Raw genomic sequence first — 21,996 nt, forward strand, 5'->3', positions numbered from 1 at the left:
GTCTCAGGGTTTTTGGACACAAGGGAGGCTAATACAGGTAAAGAACATGCATAAAAACACAATAAATGCTCATACAAATCTTAAGGGAACATTTTTGTTCAACAAATGGTCTGGATACAGGGTCTTTCTAAGCTAGATAAGAGAACGCATTTCATAATGCAAGTATAATTGCATAACGTAAGCCTGCACACTTTTTTGAGTTTGAATATTAAGGGCTCTTGCATGGGCTCAGTCATGACTAGTTCTTTTTAATACCATTTTTTTTTTTTTTTTTTTTTTTTTTTTTTAAGAGAGATTGCTCTTTTCCTGTCAGCCAACTTGCTAGGTCATGATTTATGATTAAAATCCAATTTACTAGCATACTAAACATGTATGAACCCTACCAATGCCCAAGTGTAGTTACAGTAGTGAACTGACAAGCTGGATGCTCATTTAGGCATTAGGATGCACTCCTTCACTCATTGAAAATCAAAGAAAAGTTTTAAAACAGAAGCATTACCTACCAAAGTTCTATTAAAGTAAAGAAAAGAAGGTCTGTTCACATTCCCTCATGAACTTATTGCCCGATGAGCTTTTTAAATTTCTGTGAAGTGTATGTACAGAACATCCCATCAGCTCTTGCATAAGACCATACACACACACACACACACACACGTAGACATGTACAGAAGCCCAAAAGAAAAGTCTGGAATGTAGGTGCAGTGGGGATGTAGAGATGAATGGAAATCAAAAGGACGTTCAGGTATGGCAGATCGCTAGATGGACTTGTGTAGGAACAGGAGGGTCAGTCAGTCTGGGGTACAGCGATAGAAGGTCCTTTAGGATCGTCAAAGCGATCCATGGTCTTCAGACTCATAACCATGTGCAGCCCATAGGTCAGGATGAAGACAAAGAGCAGCGTGGTGACGAGCCCCATCCAGATGCCAGGAGAGAAGAAGCCGGCACAGTCGCTGGCGTAGGCAAACTTGAGACCGGTGACGTCGAAGCCCTGGATCTGGTATAATAAGACAAGATGAGTCAAGATACCCCCCTGCTGGCAAAACTGAGATACTGCAAATAACTATGCAATAATCTTGGTAGTTGCACAGATTGACACGCGGTTAATTCATTCATGACAAAGAGGGTAAAAGTTTATATTTAGGGCTCATTCACACAAGCCCATACATCCAAGTGGAAGGCTGTGTGCATCCGCCCAAGAGGTGCAGGTGGTTCATGTAGCCAGCCTGTGAAAATAGGTTGAGGACTGCACTGATCTGCACGCACCCCTGTGTGTACATCCATGCAGGACTGACACAGGACTCTGAATGCAGTCTGTCAATGCATCAATTTACCAAAGATGTACACAAAGATGTTATTGAAGATCCATGATCCATGAAGATCGTTGAATTTTACCAGGCTGACAATGGACCACCGATGCCTCCAGAGTAGATAAACACAGCCCTCTACACGATTGTATGGGGTCTGTGCACCTGTGCGAATGATTCATAAAAAACAAATAAAGGGTGTGCGAGAACCATGAAGCGACTCTAGCTTGGCTTACCTGGAATTCGGTGATGTGGAGATTCCACTTTGTTCCGGGAGAGTCTCGGCTGCTGTTATTGATCAGGATTGGACCAAATGTGGAAAGACTGCTGACATACTGGCAGTGGAAGGAATAGATGCTGGGCATGTTTGCTTGGGGAGCGATGAATGTAGCATTGTGAGTTTCGTTAAAAACCTCTATGCGGTTCAAAGTGGTCCAATTGCGTCCTGACACGCTGTACCGGCGGTTGCCCATATGGAATCTGTAGCAAAATTGGGGGGGGGGGGGGGCGGGTAAGGGAGGAACAGTAAAAGTTTCAATAAGACAGAATCATTTGTGAACCATATGATTCCAATGAGCATTTTATGCAACATTTTTTAAAACCCATCTGAGTTCTCACTGTGAACAAATCCACAAGAAGCAGACTTTTTTTTTTTTTTAACATGGCATTTATGTCAGGGGATCACTGTCAAAATTACTTAGTAGCTGGATTCAAGTATCCCGCCGCATCTTTGCGGCGGCGTATCGTATTTACACTACGCCGCCGTAAGTTAGCTAGGCAAGTACTGTATTCACAAAGTACTTGCCTGCTAAGTTACGGCGCCGTAGCGTAAATGCGGCGGGCGTAAGCCCACCTAATTCAAATTAGGCTGAGGGGGCGTGTTTTATGTTAATGGGGGGTGACCTGACGCGATTGACGTTTTTTACACGTCCGTGTACATATCCCAGTGTGCATTGCGGCAAAGTACGCAGCAAGGACGTATTGGTTTCAACGTGGACGTAAATTACGTCCAGCCCTATTCACGGACGACTTACACAAACAACGTAAAATTTCCAAATTTCAACGCGGGAACGACGGCCATACTTAACATTACTAGTCCAGCTATTTGATGGAATAACTTTACGCCTGAAAATGCCTTACGTAAACGGCGTATCTTTACTGCGACGGGCAAGCGTACGTTCGTGAATAGGCGTATCTAGTGTTTTACATATTCTACGCCGAACTCAATGGAATCGCCACCTAGCGGCCAGCCTAAATATTGCACCCTAAGATAAGACGGCGCAAGCCGTTGTATCTTAGACAGGTTTAAGTGCATCTCTGTTTGAGAATACACTTAAACTTAGGATGGCGCAGATTCCGAGTTAGGTCGGCGTATCTGATACGCCGGCCTAACTCTTACTGAATCTAGCTATAGATCTAGATCCCTGTGAACATAGACTTGAGAAAACAGATCTAATCTAGTAAACCCAAAGTTTGAAGAGTACATATATTAAAACCATGCTGGAGCCTCAATGAAGAGAGCAGGGAATGAGACATATAAAGAGTCCGTGAACCCCTAATACCATACGGATTGGGTAATCCAGATATCCAAATCAAATCTCAGCATGCTCCTGTGGTTCACCTAGGAACTCAAGATTCCTTCTTGGATCCTAAATCCCCTCAGTAGTCTATTGAGCTGTCAGGATTTTTACAGTATGGGTATCAATTATCAAATAATTAGATTTATTTTATTTGTTTTTATATGCATCAAAGAATTTGGCCAAACATGTCAAGTGGAAGCATCAACTGTCACATGAAATGTGATATATGCGTTTGTTGAAACCCATTTATTTTACTAAAAGGAATTTTAATAATGTACAATATACAAATATATTTCGTTCAAAGTAATTTGACTTTAATTTAACTTTGACTGAATGATATACTATGTACTATTCTACTGACTTTCTATTATTGATTACATTGTCATTATATTTGTGCAACCTTTCATTATTATTATTATAATAAAAATTTGTAAACAAAACAAATATATTTTGTATTTACTTGCATCTTTAAAGTCCCCCAAATTCGCTATAATTTTCTCTACATATATTAAAAGTTACATTCCTTCAAGCCAGTATAGTATAAACAGTTTGGGCCAGATCCACAGAAGAATTACGCCAGCATATCTATTGATACGCTGCGTAATTTCAAAGTTCCCGCGTCGTATCTTTGTTTTGTATCACCATGTAAATTTGGGACATATGTTGAGGTTTACATTATGCTTTGCACGTTTGAGGGTTCTAGGGCACTCTGCAAGATATCCAAATGCTGACATTACTGTGTTAAATTTGAGCAAAAATATAATATATATATATATAAATTATTTTTAAATGACACTTGTTTTTAAAAGTCAAATTACAAATCTATATTGGTACAGCAGTATTTGCTCATTACATATTACAATTCTGCCTTCTGCTTTTTAGTGCATGCAAGTTACTATCCTTCCTTCAGTGCAAGTTTAACAGTTTTCTCTAAGGCTAGGTTTCCACTAGTGCGGCTTTTAATGCGACTTGGGACTGCAAAGTCACATGAAAAATTGTACCCCATGATTTCCAATAAGTACCGTTCATATCTGTGCAACTTCAAGTTGCAGCAACTTCAAAGTAGCCCCTGTACTACTTGGATATGTCCATAGACCTCAAGAATACACAGACATTACTTCAAGTCACATCAAAATCGTGCAACTTTCAGGCCGCAATGGTCTAAACCTAGGCTAATAGTTTGAAAGCAATGTGTTTTCTGTACAGTTTATCTTGCAATTGCTTTTATTTTGACAGCGGTTCAGTGAGATCCAAAATCTATATAGGAAACGCTTTGATGTAAAACATGGGACAGCAAGCAGGGAAAATATAAACATCCATTGAATATTACTTTTAGGTAAATATCACAACAGCAAAAAAAATTTATGCACACTGAAAACAGCAGGATTCTATTTAAATATAGCAATCCTGCTAATACTTACATCATTTTCAATCCATTTTCATAATTGAGGACTAGCCTGCAACAGGAAAAATAATATGTTAATATTTTTTTTTTATATGAGAAGTGCGGGAAAAAAACAAAAAAAAAACAATCAAATTCACCTAAGATTGGTGATGCTGCAGCCATCCCTCGCTGTCTCCAAGACCGAGAACCAAGTGATCACATGACCACTGATCGCTCAGTTCTCAGGGAGCAGAGAGTGGTGACTGTCAGTCACCAGCCCTATGATCTGCGCCTCCAGTACTCACTGGAGCGCCAGACTGTGGAGAGGGTGGGAGCAGCTGGTTTAGGCATTTAGGGCCAGATTCAGGTAGAATCGCCCTACGCTGCGGTGGCGTAACGTATTACATTTACGTTACACCGCCGCAAGTTTTCAGCGTAAGTGCTTGATTCACAAAGCACTTGCCTGTAAACTTGCGGCGGCGGCGTAGCGTAAATCCGCCCGGCGCAAGCCCGCCTAATTCAAATGGGGCGGGGACCATTTAAATTAGGCGCGTTCCCGTGCCGAACGTACTGCGCATGCTCCGTCCCTAAAATTTCCCGACGTGCATTGCGCTAAATGACGTCGCAAGGACGTCATTGGTTTCGACGTTAACGTAAATGGCGTCCAGCGCCATTAACGGACGACTTACGCAAACGACGTGAAATTTCAAACGGGAACGACGGCCATACTTAACATTGGCTAGACCACCTAGAGGGCAGGTTTAGTTTTACGCCGCGTATCTCTACGGAAACAACGGGCAAAGCGTACGTTCGTGAATCGGTGTAACTAGTCATTTGCATATTCTACGCCAACAGCAATGGAATCGCCACCTAGCGGCTGGCCTAGAATTGCAGCCTAAGATCCGACGGTGTAAGTCACTTACACCTGTCGGATCTTAGGGATATCTATGCGTAACCTGATTCTATGAATCAGGCACATAGATACGACAATCGTATCTCAGAGATACGACGGCGTATCAGGAGATGCGCTGTCGTATCTCTTTTATGAATCTGGCCCTTAGTTGCCAGGCATCTGGTCAGTTCCCAACATTATTGTTGAGATCCTTGCAGAGCCTGGACTGGATCTGTGACCTCAGCTGACAGCAGACTTTAGCCCGCTGTCAGCTGAATCTGGGTCACAGGAGTTCAAAACCAAGTGCACTCCTGTGACCCATAGGGGAAATAAGGCCAAAAATGCTTTGCTCATACTTCTCTCAACTCCAGGCAATATTTGGTTTGGTATTGCATGTTAAAAATGATAGATTTTACTGCCTTACGTCTCAATTGGAGAGAAAGTCTCCACACTTTGTCTAAACGATACCCCCTCCCCATTCCACTCTACAGGAAAAAAAAGTTGGGAGTGGTTTTTACAAAGAATTTAGTTCATCAGCCACCAAGTGACTTTAAGGGAAGGGTTTCTAAAAACAAAGGTATTTAATGCTGGTCCTTTTTAGGACTTTAAAAGTAGTGAGTTTGTGTGTTTGAATTTCACAATAGTTTGACTTGATTTCTACCACGTTCTTGCACACATGGCATTTACAGTACAGTCACACCTCTACAGCTTAATGCAATGTGAACATAACGTTCTTAACCACTCGCTGACTGCTCTTTTACTGCTACAGGGCAACAGCTGTGTATAACGTATACATATGTGATCCAGCACTTCCACCACTAGCAGGGGGGGCGTATGTGCCGCCGGTGAGCAGCTTATGCTCAGATAATGTCACAGAAGCAGCCAATTTGCGGGTGCTGGTCACTTGATGTCCTCCGGCACCCACCGATCATCGGCAATACAGAGAGAACCGAGATGTGCCTATGTAAAGAAGGCTGATCTCAATTCTGAGAGGGGGGGGGGGGGGGTCTGCAAAGCAGGGGTCTGTGTCTCTGCAAAGCAGGGACTAGAACAGATTTTTTTACCAACACATGTAGCAGAATACATATTGGCCTAAATGTATTTTTTTTTTTTTTTGCGCTATAAAACAAAAAAGATTAACGTGGTGATCAAATACCACCAAAAGAAAGCTATATTTGTGGGGGGAAAAAAAGGGCATACATTTTATTTGGATACAGCGTCGCACAACTATGCATTAAGATTAAAAAACCTGTGTGCAGCATCCCCCCTCAGTCTCCCTCCTCATTTACTCTCCCTCCTCATTGGAGACAAAAGTGGGTCGCCATTGGCTCCTGCTGCTGTCAATGTCAGTGAGCCAAAAACAGGAGAGGGAGGGGGCAGAGCCGAGTCGCAGCTCCATGTCTGAATGGACACAGAGCAGCATCTCAGCTCAGGTGCTCCCATAGCAAGCTACTTTGCTGTGGGGGCACTAGAAAGGGAGGGGACAAGAGTACCAGCGAGGAACCCAAGAAGGAGTACCTGGGCTGCTCTGTGCAAATCCATTACACAGAGCAGGCAAGTATGCCATTTTTTATTTTTTTTATTATTATTTAAAAATAACACACAACGTTAGTAGCACATTAAAGTAACGCAGTGCCGTATTGCAAAAAATGGTCTGGTCATGAAAGAGGGTAGGAGGGGATCTTCCGGAGGTCAAGTGGTTAACAATAGCACTATCCACTCACCTTGAGTCAGTAAGGTTGCAGCTGGAGCCTTCAGTAAGTTGTGGGTCTGTTCTAGAGAAGGTACTCCCAGTGAGATCCCTTACAGTGTTTTCAATGTGTAGGGTTATGTTAACGGCCCAAAACAGGATACACGGGGTGTTCTCCGTGTTATTGAAAGACACAGGTGGATATTTTGGAGTATCTGCGGCCAGCAGCTGACGCCTCAGATTAGCCACCCCAAAATCAGTCTCTGTGCTCACCTGAAGACAAAAAATTAAAAATGCATTGTGTAGTTTTATAAAAAATAAAATAAAAAAAATTGCATAAAAGATTAAAAATGTTAACGAAAGGGGGTGAAAAAAAAATATATATAAGGAAGAACGGGAAAACAGTCAGGGAAGTTGGCACAATAAGAGTATACTTGTTTAAGTCACTTTCTTAGAGGTTGGCAACAACAGGGTGCCTTCCAGCACTGTACCAAGACTATGGTTTTCTGAACAGTTGTATAAAATGTATACATTGCTTCTCGCAGGTCGCCTGCATTCAGTTGATTATTCTTGTGATGGAAAGTTGCTTAAAGCAGAGCTCCAGTCTTCCCCCCTCATCAACAAAATTAAAAGTCAGCAGCTACAAATACTGGAGCTGCTGACTTTTAATACAAGGACACTTACCTGCCCCTGGATCCAGGGCTGTCCTCACCTGAGCCAATTGTTCAATCGCTTCAGGTAAAGCCGCCAGCATCTTGAATAAGCAAGGCTTGTGCATGCGTGGGGTGCACTGCGCTTTGTGAATGGTCCAGCTTCTATTGTCAAAGCTTAATTCAAAGAGTTGAAGTTAGAAGCCGATATGTACCATGCACCGCATTCGGAGTGCTCTAGTTTTATTAAATCTCCCCCACAGTGCTCTATATTGTTATTTAAAGCCACAAGAGACCTGGAGTTGGGCTTTAAAACATACATCATGACAAACCCCCCTCAAGTGTAGTTCCAGCATTATGTGTTTCTTTTACATTGTCCCAGCGGTAAGAAAAAGCTTCTATTACTCCCTACGGGCATAATTACAAGGGCTGGTAAATTTTGACAAGGCAGCTGCTGAGAACTCAGTTTCTTTTGATGAAGACAAGCCTCCAAAACTAAAATTTAACAACAACTCTTTCTGTACACAGATTGTGTGGACGGCCTTTGGGAGTCAAGGAATGTATAACATGTGAACTTGGACAGAGAAGGTTGGAGGGGGTTTTAGAAGCGGCACGCACAAGTGCCCCTATAACAAGCAGCTTACTATGGGGACACTCGGTGAAGGGTAGGAGCCAGGAGCTCCGGCAGGGGACCTAAGAAGAGAATGATTGGGGGTTCCTCTATGCAAAACCATTACATAGAGCTGCACCCCTGTGAGCACAAGGAAACTACCAATTTAACAGCTAAAGTATGAATTTTACAAACATTTTTCTATCTGAATGCAAACGGAAAACCCCAAAATTATTTCCAGTGCATTGCGACACCTGTTGTGTGTGTTTTTTGGTTTACCATTTGTAATAATAATAAAAAATAAAATAAAAAAAAAACACACACTTACCCTAGATGGCCTGAGAGCTGTGAGAAGAGCAGTATAAGGCACACCCTCTGATTTTAGCGTGCTCAAGACTTGTCCAATGACTTCATCTGCAATAGCAAGAAAGGAAGTGATCAATGACTGATTGCAGTAGCACTAGCTCAGGCTAGTTTTAAGATTAAAAAAAAAAAAAAAAAAAAAAAAAAAAAAAAATTAAATTATATTGTTTTTACAAACAGCAAACCTATTATACTTACCTGCTCTGCGCAATGTATTGCACAGAGCAGCCCAATCCGCTTCTTCTGGGGTCTGGGGTCTCCCACCGATGCTCTCGGCTCCTCCTTTCTGCAGACTGAACTCCTGGCAAACAGCGTTTCTACCCTAAACTAATTTTTAACAAGTCCCAAAATCCAAAACACACCTGGCAGACAGCACAACCAGGTCTTATATTGCCTTAGACCAGCGTTTCTCAACTCCAGTCCTCATGGCGCCCCAACAGGTCATGTTTTCAGGCTTTCCATTATTTTGCACAGGTGATTTGATCAGTTTCACTGCTTTAGTAATTATCACAGCCATTTCATCTAAGGGAAATCCTGAAAACATGACCTGTTGGGGCGCCTTGAGGACTAGAGTTGAGAAACACTGCCTTAGACCTATCAGACTACTGCAGCTGAGCCATACAGCCTGATTGGTGACCCATCCAAGCCAATAACTGGACACTGAATGTGCTGCTTTCTCGTCTTTTAGGAAGTGAAATGCGGCAGAGCCTGGATTGGTGTACTGTTCAGCCCTACGCACGCCCACCCCCAAAGAGGACAGCAGATTATAGAAGAGCAAAGTCAAGAAAGATTCAGGTACATCTGCCAGCTGAAAGTGAACATACATTATATTGATTTGGAGTTGGCTGCTTGGAGCTCAGTATTAAACTTATTTTTTCTGCAAACCTTACAGCTGGTGGGTGAGCAGTGACAAAGAAATACATTCAGCTTGGGTCCTTGTCACCACACGGCGCTCAAAATAAAGTTGACAATTGGCCCTAATTTGGAGACTTGATGTTGCTGTCCCCGACAGATCACTCCAGTAGCTCCATTTGGTGTGGTGAGCATTGGAATGTACAAGTGCTGGATGTTTGTCTTCATCTGCTATCCATGTGTACAGTCACTTCGGTGTGAAAGTGCAAGAAAATTGCAGACATGAAACGGTCATCAGAGGCCAAAACTAAAAAAGAGAAGACAACTCCCAGATCTTTTACTGTATCTCCATCTCACTTTCTACCCGCATCTAAGAATATCACGGTTCCCAGCAGGCATGCAAGAATGAGGCTTTACATGCAGGCTTACCATTGGCTCGGAGGACATCTTTGGCTGCCATTACTCCATTACTAGAGAAGAAAAAGAAAGAATATTCACTGAATACATATTTTGAAACCACTTTACCTTTTAGCTGGTCTGTGGCTGTTTAGATCTCGTACACTGCCAACTAATCCCATCATAATCACCATTTAAAAAAAAAAAAAAAAATGATAATATTGTAATTCCTTTAAGACTCACCTACTAGCATAGGGTAACCTTACGACAAGCAACGATGGGATGCTTTTATTCAGTCTCAGCTCTAATAGGGTAGACTGATCCACATGAAGTGGGCTGACACCCAGTTTCTCCTTAAGGTAGGTGGGAAGGATGTTGGCAGCATACCAGTCCACTGAAGGCAGCACCAGGGAAGAAGGTGAGGACTCCATAATGCTCTAAAATTGGAGAAACAAGGAATTAAAGAAACCTCCCCGCCAGTCCTAAATTTGTTCTCCACCTGGAGAATATCGATAGATTCTGAGACCTGTAGTTCCACAATAAAGCAACATCTAGATTCCCCCTGCTTTATAGCAAACCTGTCATGAGAGAAATATGCAGGATCCCCTTTCTGAAAAGGCGCATTGACGGTAAAGCGCCGCCAGTTTTAGTGCCAGTTTCTCATCGCTATTCGGCCGGTTTTACCCCCTGCTAGCGGCCGAGAAAGCGTTAAAAACCGACGCAAAGCACCTCTGCAGAGGTGCATTGACGGCAGTATAGCCACGATGTCCCATTGATTTCAATGGGCAGGAGCGGTGGAGGAGCAGTACACACAGCGCTCAAAAGATGTGGCTAGCAGGACTTTTTTTATCGTCCTGCTGGTGAAAGCCCTCGGGGGTTTTTAAACTGGAGACACAGCAGCGGCTGTTTAGGGTCGGTTTGCAAGCGCTATTTTTATCACAATAGTGCCTGAAAACCGCTCCAGTGTGAAAGGGGTCTAATGCCGCGTACAGACGGTCGTTTTATGCGATGTAAAAAAAAATGATGTTTTCTGTGAAGTAAAAAACAACGTTTTTGAAACTTCAATTTTCAAAAACGACATTGCCTACACACCATCGTTTTTTTCACAATGCTCTAGCAAAGCGAGGTTACGTTCACCACGTTTTTTTCCATTGAAGCTCGCTTCATAACTAGCTTCTGGGCATGCGTGGGTTCAAAAACGTTGTTTTAAACGTCGTTTTTTGCTACACACGGTCAATTTCTGGGACACAAAAAACGACGTTTTGAAAAACGACACATAAAATTGAAGCATGCTTCAATTTTTATTTGTCGTTTTTTTACAAGACATAAAGCGACGTTTTCCCCCACACACGGTCAATGAAATTTACGTTTTTTTACATCGCATAAAACGACCGTCTGTACGCGGCATAAGAATTTTGGAGGCTGCTGAAGTGGTGTCAAACCATCATTCACCATTTTTTAAATATGCCCTGCAGCACAAAACATAACAAGTAGATTTCACTTACTTCTAGATTGGGAAAAGCGCTGTCCTGCTTGTTGCCATAGACTCCTCCAAAAGCTGTAAAGTCTTCAACGCTCAGCTAGAAAATAACAGATTTATGTGACAGGAGCACAGAGGGGAACAGAAAGCAGATAACATGCAAATATAGCTGCAAAGTATTTGGGTCCTGCAGATGGCAAAATCATACACCAACAGCTGACCTATGGTCACAATCCTTATTAGTACACTGAGGACATTTGTGAACATATAAACTACTACTTAGAAAAAGCTGTTACTCTTTGGGTCTAAAAACACAAGTAAGGCCGGCCATAGATGGAGCGATTCTTTCCTGCATACACAGGTTGCAAGAAAGGAAAAAAACACCCTTGTCACAGACTATGTTGACAGGGGAATCCCTCCCATGGAGCCATTGTGTTCTTCCGGTGGGGAAAGCCATCCCTGCCAGGAAAACACAGATTATTGCTAGTGGCTATAACAGCCTCTAGCAATAATTGCATGTAAAATCCAACAGGCATCTACTTGTTAAAAAAAAAAAAAAAAAAAAAAAAAAAAAAGGGGGGGGGGGGGCAGAAATCAGGCAGACTTGTTGTACTACATTTAGCCTGCCAATACATTGTTCCTGCTGAACTCCCCGAGATTCGGACCATCTATTGCCGGCTTAAAGTGGTTGTAAAGCCTTAAGGTTTTTCACCCTAATGCATCAAGGTGAAAAACCTGTGCTGCAGGTCTACCCCCCCCCCCTTTTTTTTTTTTACCGGTGCCCAATCCAATGACATGCACAAGCGCAGCAGATCCAGCCTCATTGGATAGATTGGGGGCACCCGATGAAGAGGGGGGGCCAGGAGCATCGGTGGGTGGACCTCAGAAGAAGAGAATTGTGGCTGCTCTGTGCAAAACCACTGCACAGAGCAGGCAAGTATAGCCATGTTTGTTATTTAAAAATAATAAAAAAAAATAATTAACGTTTACAACAGGGCTCGACAAATCCCGGGCGCATGGTCGCCATGGCGACTAGAAATAGGGTCCTGGCGACTTGAATTGGAAGGGGGACAAAAAAAAACATATTTTTTTTTTGTGAGCTGGGGCCATCTGGTGGTGAGCCGTTGGTATTACAAGTTAAGCATTACAAGTTAAACAGCAATTCTAATGTTGTTTTTCACTATTTTCACTGCCATCTTCTTCCCTCTAATTAGAACCCCCAAACATTATATATATTTTTTATCCTAACACCCTAGAGAATTAAATGGCGATCGTTGCAATACTTTCTGTCACGCCGTATTTGCGCAGCGGTCTTACAAGCGCACTTTTTTTGTGAAAAAATTACACTTTTTTAAATTAAAAAATAAGACAACAGTAAAGTTATCCCCCTTTTTTTTTTTTATATTATGAAAGATAATGTTACGCCGAGTAAATTCATACCCAACATGTCACTCTTCAAAATTGCGTCCGCTCGTGGAATGCCGATAAACTTTTACCCTACAGGTTGCATGTTTTGAGTTACAGAGGAGGTCTAGGGATAGAATTATTGCTCTCGCTCTACCAATCGCGGCAATACCTCACATGTGTGGTTTGAACACCGTTTACATATGCGGGCGCTGCTCACGTATGTGTTTGCTTCTGCGCACAAGCTCGTCGGGACGGGGCGCGTTTTCTGGCTCCTAACTTTTTTACCTGGCTCCTAGATTCCAAGCAAATTTGTCAACCCCTGGTTTACAACCACTTTAAAACAGACCCGCAACATCAGCATGTAGGTAAAGAGTGGGAGCCGACTCCCTCATCAAGCACTGTGTACAGAAGATTGTGATAAGGTGACAAGGTGGGCCAAGTATGCATTTAGTGGCTTTCAGTTCAGAATTTCAGGTCTACCACCGTTCCTCAGAAGTCTAAAGCACGTTGATTGCACTGAGCAGGTGGAGTGTAGAGCCAGGACGGGTCTTCTCTTACCATCACTGCATGTCCAGTCCCAGAGTCATAATAGAAACTTCCTGCAAACATGCTGCCCTTTGTGCAAAGAACCTCAAAGACGAGACTCAATCTTACCCAAAATAATTAGTAAAGCAGGAAAACTGATGTGACAGCGTACATATAGATTACCTTATCTTGGAGGAAAATCAAGACATTCCGGGGTCCACTACTCAGGGCAGAGTCCAGGTACTGACCCAGCTGGCGATCAGTTGTCACATGACCTCCATGTGTGATGGGCTCGTTGTTCCACAGGGAACTGTCAGATAATGGAGTAAATAAATAGAATTAAACAGTTTTCATAAAAGCACTAACAAGCTACAAGTACTGTATAATAAGCACCACAATCATTTTTTTTTCAACAAAACAAAAATCTGTTATTTGCCCAATCATTTCACTTCTCTCTAAAAGGAGGGGGCCCTTACCACATAAAAGCAACCTCTAACAGTCTCCAATAATATGAAATCAGTTTCTGAAGCATGCCATAGATCAGGGGTGGGCAACCCCTGGCACTGGTGGCGCAAGCGGTACACCAAGCCACTTTTGCCAGCAGAGACCCTAGGGAATAAAAATGGCAATTGCTGCAATATTTTATGTCACACTGCATTTGCCCAGTGGTCTTTCAAATGAATTTTTTGGGGAAAAAAAAACACTTCAATGAATAAAAAAAAAAAAAAGAAACAGTAAAGGTAGCAAAATGTTTTTGTTTTAATGTGAAAGATGATGTTACTCCGCGAGAATCGTGATCTATCTTCTAAGCAAAAAAAAAAAAAAAAACGAGATTCTCATTTTAGCCAGAATCGTGCAGCTCTACTCTGCTCTGCTCCCTCCCCAGCAGCAGAGCAGTCCCTGTTTCCAGGTGGAGGAGGACCATCATTGGCCACTGCTAAAGCCAATCACAGTCCTGCTCGCCCCATCCGGAGGAAGAGGACTCGCTTGGTTGCTACTACCAATCTTAGAAAGAGCAGGTGGGGCAGATGAGGGAGGTACAGTGGCGGGGCAGATGCGCACGGGGGTACAGTCAGTGGCGGAGCAGATGCAAACGGGGGGGGGGGGGGGGGGTACAGTGATCTGAGGTGTGGAGTTGCAGGAATTGGGGCTGATCTGAGGCGTGAGTGCAGGATGTTAATTTTTTTGTAAATTTTTTCACTACTAAAGTAGTTTACAGCATTTACTTTATAAAAAATCCTATTTGTGATTGAGGGTGTGAAGTTGGCACGCTCAATTTCTTTGAAAACATGTTTCTGCACACTGCTCAAAAGGTTGCCTACCCCCGCCATAGATAAAGCAATCTTCTTTCCTTAAATCAAAATCGTTAGATTCCCCCCATCAACACAGTCAGTGACATTTACACTGATAATCAGTGCAAATTTTCCCCATTTTATCCAACAGTCAATTTTACATTTGTAAAACCAGGGGGTGCCGACAAAGCCACCCACAGCTCAAATGTCAGAAAATTCAGCAGGAATTCAGGCTGTGAATGGATAGTTACAAGTAACAAGGCAACAGGTGCAGTCTATAGCATATGTTACAGTTAAGCATAGCTACAGTCAAAGCAGGCTATTGGCGAGCATGCACGCAAAGTGGGTACAGACCCTCTAAAGCAGTGGTTCTCAACCGTGCTAGTGACGTGACCCCTTGATACATTTTACAATTTGTGGGGACCCCTAAAAGCAAAATTATTTTTGTAGCGTGGGTTGTCAGCACCCAAGGCAGGCCAAGTAATTTGCGCCCCTAACCCACGGACATTTAGCGTTCCCTGGGTCCCTTCCACTCATACAGTATTAAAACCCCTTATGGTACATTTTAGGATGTACCACGCTCACTCTTTGTTCTCCTTTCTTTCCCTCTTATCTCTCTCTATCCTAATTTCTTGTTTTTTTTCCTCCCCACCCTATTCTTTCTCTCCCTTTCTTTGTTCCTCCCCCTCTTTTTCTCTCCTTTCCATGTATTCTTTATTTGTATTCCTTCTCTTACTCCTTGGTGGAGGGAATGAGATGAGCGGCAGTGCTGGTGGGGGGGGTGGGATCAGTGGCAGTGCTGGCAGGGAGTTAGGATGAGTGGCAGTGCTGGCAGGGAGTTGGGATGAGTGGCAGTGCTGGCAGGGAGTTGGGATGAGTCAACTTAGATGCTCTTGATCAAGGTCATCTGCTGATCCAAGAACTGTAGTGGGGACTTTTAATGGCAACTATAATCACAGGTAGTGTTACACAGTGGTGTTTCTATCTCGGTCGCAAAAAGACTAGGAGAGTGGTGTGGGCTTCAGAAACAGCCCAGGATTCGGTGACCCCTGGCATATCGCCATTCGACCCCCAGGTTGAGAACCTCTGCTCTAAAGGCTGAATTCTGATTTCGTTACATGGAGCTACTACACTAATGCCATCTGTAACAGTTGAAGGGCTCATTTACCATCCCTCTGAAATGCAATCTGTTGTGGATTTCGTTTTAAAAAAAGGAGGTTTATAGCCGGTAACAGACATTCAAGAGGCAGCATTGCCGTCTCCTGCACACTGTTTTTTTGGATCCCCAGGGGGATTTTTTCCAATATATAGCCATGTCTGGCACGTGGTTGCAGTCCAGTCTAATTGACTTCAAGGGACAAGTTAGACAGGTGGTGCTGCCTGTCTTGCTTGAATTAAAAATGCACTGTTGCAGTGCAAAGCATCGTAACAAATGTAAACAGACCCGAGCGGCCATCATGGCACATTCTGGGGTGGCAGTTGGGAGGATGGATGGTAACAATGTGACCTGTTTTTACCACCCCTTCCTTCAGCCATCCGAGTGAACAAACCTAATAAAAAGGCACCTACATGTATCTCTATCACACTAGAGTTCCCACACTGTACAGATTGCAAAGCCAGTGTGGCAGATGGTCATGGCACATGATCCACTTTTTTCCAGGAACTGCAGCAAATCAGAAAGCCACATCACAAGACTATTACAAAGGCTGTTGTGTCCAGCACGACAATGGAAAACATTTACGGGATGGATGGAATGTTGATTTCTGGGCAAATAACCTATGTTTATGTCATGGCTATACTGTATAATGATACAACACACGCAGTGTTTCACTCTGACTTTAGTGTCTCTACTCATGAAAAACATTGTATAAAATATATTACCAAGTCAGTCTACTACCGCATTGGCTTTTCGTTGGTTTTGGATGGATTATAGTGGAAGATTAGGCTAATACAGTGAGGGGGGAAAAGGTATCTGATCCCCTGTCAAATAAATGATCAGTCTATAATTTTAAAGTGCAAGTCCAGCCTAATTGGATCAGCTTCAGAAAAATGTACCGTATATACTCGAGTACAAGCCGAGTTTTTCAGCACATTTTTCAGTGCTGAAAATGCCCCCCTCGGCTTATACTCGAGTCACCTTTTTGCGCCTGATCTCCTGGACTTTGGGGACCCGGTACTGGCCGGCCGTAGGTCCCCTGGTCCCCAAACTTGGCACACATATAGCCCCACTCTTCAAGTGTGCAACATTTGCTGTCTGGGGGGCCTATGGCTGGGGAGCACCGATTTTTAAAAGCCGGGCACCCCTTCTATATACTCCCATGTTAAACGTGTTAGAGGCATGGGCACAGCGAGGCACAGTGAGGCATGCAGATGGACACCCTAGGCTTATACCCGAGTCAATATGTTTTCCCAGTTTTTTGTGGTAAAATTAGGTGTCTCTGCTTATATTCGGGTCGACTTATACTCGAGCAGGGTTTGACAAATTTGCTTGGAATCTAGGAGCCAGCTAAAAAAGTTAGGAGCCAGAAAACGCGCCCCGTCCCGACGAGCTAGCGCGCAGAAGCGAACACATACGTGAGCAGCGCCCGCATATGTAAACGGTGTTTAAACCACACATGTGAGGTATCGCCGCAATTGGTAGAGCGAGAGCAATAATTCTAGCCCTAGACCTCCTCTGTAACTCAAAACATGCAACCTGTAGATTTTTTTAAACGTCGCCTATGAAGATTTTAAAGGGTAAAAGTTTGTCGGCATTCCACGAGCGGGCGCAATTTTAAAGCGTGACATGTTGGGTGGGTATGAATTTACTCGGCGTAACATTATCTTTCATAATATTAAAAAAAAAATGGGGATAACTTTACTGTTGTCTTATTTTTTAATTAAAAAAAGTGTAATTTTTTTTCCCCCAAAAAGTGCGCTTGTAAGACCGCTGCGCAAATACGGCATGACAGAAAGTATTGCAACGATCGCCATTTTATTCTCTAGGGTGTTAGGATAAAAAATATAATGTTTGGGGGTTCTAATTAGAGGGAAGAAGATGGCAGTGAAAAATTACATTAGAATTGCTGTTTAACTTGTAATGCTTAACTTGTAATACCAACGGCCACCACCAGATGGCGCCAGCTCACACCTGGTGGTAATAACTTGTAATACCAACGGCTCACCACCAGATGGCGCCAGCTCACAAAAAAAAAAGCCAAGTCGCCAGGACACTATTTCTAGTCGCCCTGGCGACCAGGATTTGTCGAGCCCTGAATAATGTTTTTATATTGTCTCCTCTGGTTTACACATAAAAGAAAAAAAACATAGCTGCAAATGTCAGATTTTACTACATTTTGACCAAATGCAAACTAAGACCCATGACATTGGCGCATGCGGAGAGCAGGCGTCTGCATGATGCATCTGATCAGCCATGTCTTGTATGTAGTAGATACTCTGTGGGGTGGATTTACTAAAACTTGCGAATGCGCAATCTGGTGCAGCTGTGCATGGTAACCAATCCGCTTAGTTTTTTTTTTTTTTTTGTCAAAGTTTAATTGAACAAGCTGAGATTACAAGCTGACTGGCTACCATGCAAAGCTGCACCAGATTTTTTCACTCACCAGTTTTAGTAAAATGAACCACAATGTCTGTGTATCTTGGCTTGTAGTTGCCCAATTTCTGCCCACTGACCCCTGAGGAGTTGTTTTAGTAATCAGGTTGGTGGTCATATTAGACCTTTCCTGTCACTGCACTCAGATCATGTACTGGTTCCAGGAACAGATACTAGGAAGTTATAGATGGAAACAGGAACTTATGACCTGTCTATTCTCCAGCCCTGCATTGCATCACGCACCAACATTGGGCAAACTGCTAACCTCCAGCTTTGGAGGGTGTCAACATTTTTAAAAACACGACCAAAGGGGCAAACCCTGACCAACCGCTGGAAGGGCCTTCCGGGACATGTATGGTACAATGTAAGCTAAATGGTTATAGAATGCTCTGCTGTAGGCAATAGCACCTTCCTACTACTGACAAGATAAGAGCTCATAGTCCTGCAAGTAGTTCAGCTTAAACACACAAACTTTTGCTGCAAGCGTTTACAATTCTATAAGCCAGTCTTGAGATGCAGATATCCAGAAGGCACCCCAACCCGCTGACTGCACAATAAATGATCAGCATATTCAAAAAGCTATCCCTCTGCCCTCTCCTCCTGTCAGCGGGTTTCAGATTTACATGTGTGCTACAGAACAGCTCAATTTCTTCTAGTGCTGCCCCTCTCTCTCCCACTTCAAAGAAGAACTATTGTCATAATTTTTATATCCTTGTGATACATGACCAAATAATGCATGGAGCACTTGCTCCCCATTCTGATCCATGGTGTATTGTACAGTAAAACTACTTTTCCCACCCCCCCAGATCATGCTGCGATTCCACCCAAGGCTAAAGCCCAATTTATGGGTGTTTCCACTGAGGGAGTTAAAGCACATCACTGGCTCGGGCACCCTTTTTATTCCGAATGTAAAAAAAGGTTACTGCAGATCAACAACCCGGGCACGGATCAAAATAGGATCAAGTGCTCTATGTACTATGCTCCCTGGGGGATTCACATGGATTTAAAAACTGTAGTGATAGTTCTTCGAGTGCCATTATATAGGGAATTATATCAGGCTGCTATAAAGAAGAATTCTGCCACCTTTGCTAGCTGTATGTGAAAATACATTTATATAATTTTTAAAGAAATACACAACTGCATAAAATAGATTGACGGATATTAAAAACCAGTAGTGGGAATGAGGGCATGGATTGGCAAAGGGCCTGTAATGGCCATCTTCTCTACTGCGCCAGCAGACCCTGGTCGTTGCCTCTAGTATTACATGCAATATTGTGACCCCCTTGATGACATGGATCGGTAAGGGTCTGTAATGGTGGCAGACCCTGGCTGACCCCTCTACTGCGCCAGGGGACCAGGGCCATTCCTTCTAGTATTACATGTAATATTGTGACCCCCTTGATGACATGAAATGGCAAAAGGTCTGTAATGGTGGCAGACAGGCCGTCCCCTCTACCGCGCCGGCGGTCCCTGGGTGTCTCTCCTAGTATTACATGCAATATTGTGACCCCCTTGATGACACAGAAGACTGACGCAAGTCCCATGTACATTAACAATCGACCTTGTTAACTAAAAAAACAAAACACAAAAATAAAAAGTCTACCAACCATGACACAAATCAGATTTTGGAGGCAATGTTAACAGTAAGACAAGCATGTCCTCTTCAGTGATGTGTAGAGGTGTTAGGGGACACATAGCTGGTGAGGTGATCAATCTGCAGGGATCACACAATCTCTGACCAGATCTATGGGTCATGTGATTCTCTGCCAATTAGGTAAATCCTGATACTCATCAGATTAAATAATAACCTTTAAAGGCACCCAGCAATAAAACACCAGCCAGTGTAATACTACTGGATGACATCACACGGTGAATAATGACATCATGTGCATTAATAAGATGACATGACCCCATCATGTGGTGTAAGGACAGATCATGGCACCCAGATTCTATGACATGAAGCAGTGATGTGTACAGATGAGATGAGGGAGGACAGACCCCCTCCCCCCACCATTCATTATCATACACAGATCTCCCTCGCAATGTCACACCGGACTGGGGGTTCTATGACGTCGGCTCTCACCTCTCGCTGGACCACAGCAGGACGGGCACTTGCTGGGAGGAAGTCACCTGCCATGGCAACCCCACCAGCAGCAGAGCGGAGAGCTGCAACACAAACTGACCAGCCGCCATCTTCCTGCCTCTGACACTCACAGCTCTATCATGTGACTAGTGGCGATCAGGTGACATCGGCCGCGCCCATTGGAAGCCGACGCTGTCAATCACAAGTAGCCGGGGAGCGGCACGGAGGACCTGATTGGCTGTTGGAAGGTGTGCCTAGCCTCTTAAAGCTATACAATGCGCATGCGCCGAGCAAAGGTTGCTGCTCTATGCAAATTGACCGATGAGTGAAAATAGTGTGTACCGTCTTATCACTCCCAATAACCTCTCTTATCCGAGTACATTTAGAATCATATTGGTTGTCATACAGTGACCAAGCGCTGACCTAAAACATCTGCTTGGATCCTATTCATTAACCAAAACCATATAATAATACGGTATGAGGTCAACATAGACACTTTTACATTTGTATGCAATCAGGCAGGCCCTTGTACTACATAGATGTAGGTAAATCTAAAGGAAATCAAATGACAAAAGTTGTATGATGTGTATCCAGCTTAACTGATAATTGCAGATTCTCATAAAACACTGGGGCAGATTCAGGTACCGCTGCGCACTCCTTATGGAGGCGCAGCGTCCCGTTTTTGCCCTGCGCCCCCGCAAATCATTTGCGCTACGCTTCATTCACGAAGCAGTAGCCACGTAATTTGCGTGGGCGCTCCTCAAAAATGCCCGGCGTAAGGGCGCGTAATTTAAATGATCCCGTAGGGGGCGTGGATCATTTAAATTAGGCGCGTTCCCGCGCCGAACGTAGTGCGCATGCTCCGTCGGGAAACTTTCCCGACGTGCATTGCGGCAAATGACGTCGCAAGGACGTAATTTGCTTTAAAGTGAACGTAAATGGCATCCAGCGCCATTCACGATTCACTTACGCAAACAACGTAAAATTGAAACTTCGCGACGCGGGAACGACGGGTATACATAGCATTGGCTGCCCCTGCTAATAGCAGGAGCAGCCTTAGGCGAAACCCGACGGACGGAAACAACGTAAACTGCGTACGCAGGGCTCGCGTAGGGTAGTGAATCAGCGTTAGTATGCAATTTGCATACTATACGCTGACCACTACAGGAACGCCCCCTAGTGGCCATCGTAAGAATGCAGCCTACGATATGACTGGCATAAGAGCCTTATGCTAGTCATATCTTAGGCTGGCGTCGGCGTAACAAGGTTCCTGAATCAGGAGCATTCGAAACGCCGGCGCAAATAAGCAATTGCGCTGCGTAACTATGGTTACGCAGACGCAATTGCTTCTTGAATCTGGGCCACTGAATCTAAAAAAAAAAAATTCCCCCCCACAAATAGAGCTTTCTTTTGGTGGTATTTCTTCACCTCTGCGGTTTTAATTTTTTCCCACTGTAAGCAAAAAAAAAGGGTCGACAGTTTTAAAAAAATAATTAAAAAATTCTGCTATAAAACATACCCAGAAAAATCGAATTTCTTTATAAATTTAGGCCAACATGCATCCTGCTAAATGCTTTTGGTTAAAAATCCCAATAAGCGTATCTTGATTGGTTTACGTGAACATTATAGCGTCTACAAACTATGGGATATAGTTATGATTTTTTTTTTTTATCATAATAGTAATGGTGGTGATCTGTGAATTATGGCGGGACTGCGAACTGCAGTGGACAATTGGACACTAACTGACACTTTACAGGGACCAGTGTTTAAAATATACACGGTCACTGTACTAATAACACTGGCTGGGAAGTGGTTAAACATCAGGGGCGATTAAAGGGTTAACCGTGTGCCATGCTAGCGTTTATGTGTGTTCTGGGTGCGGCACTTTTACTAGGG

General features: G+C 43.5%; 1 protein-coding gene across 1 annotated transcript; it reads right to left on the reverse strand.

Moving 5' to 3' along the window:
• Nucleotides 1-257: 257 nt before the first annotated feature.
• ATP6AP1 (ATPase H+ transporting accessory protein 1) lies at nucleotides 258-20,246 on the reverse strand. Its single transcript, XM_040324286.1, has 10 exons — nucleotides 20,101-20,246; nucleotides 13,317-13,443; nucleotides 11,227-11,301; nucleotides 9,965-10,158; nucleotides 9,755-9,795; nucleotides 8,439-8,524; nucleotides 6,885-7,123; nucleotides 4,306-4,341; nucleotides 1,541-1,784; nucleotides 258-994 (listed from the first exon to the last, which is right to left on the reverse strand). Exons 1-10 carry the CDS (start codon nucleotides 20,208-20,210, stop codon nucleotides 785-787), a joined length of 1,362 nt encoding a protein of 453 aa, XP_040180220.1. The 5' UTR covers nucleotides 20,211-20,246; the 3' UTR covers nucleotides 258-784.
• Nucleotides 20,247-21,996: the final 1,750 nt, after the last annotated feature.

The sequence above is a fragment of the Rana temporaria genome, chromosome 9 (assembly GCF_905171775.1).
Source record: "Rana temporaria chromosome 9, aRanTem1.1, whole genome shotgun sequence".
NCBI lineage: Eukaryota > Metazoa > Chordata > Amphibia > Anura > Ranidae > Rana > Rana temporaria.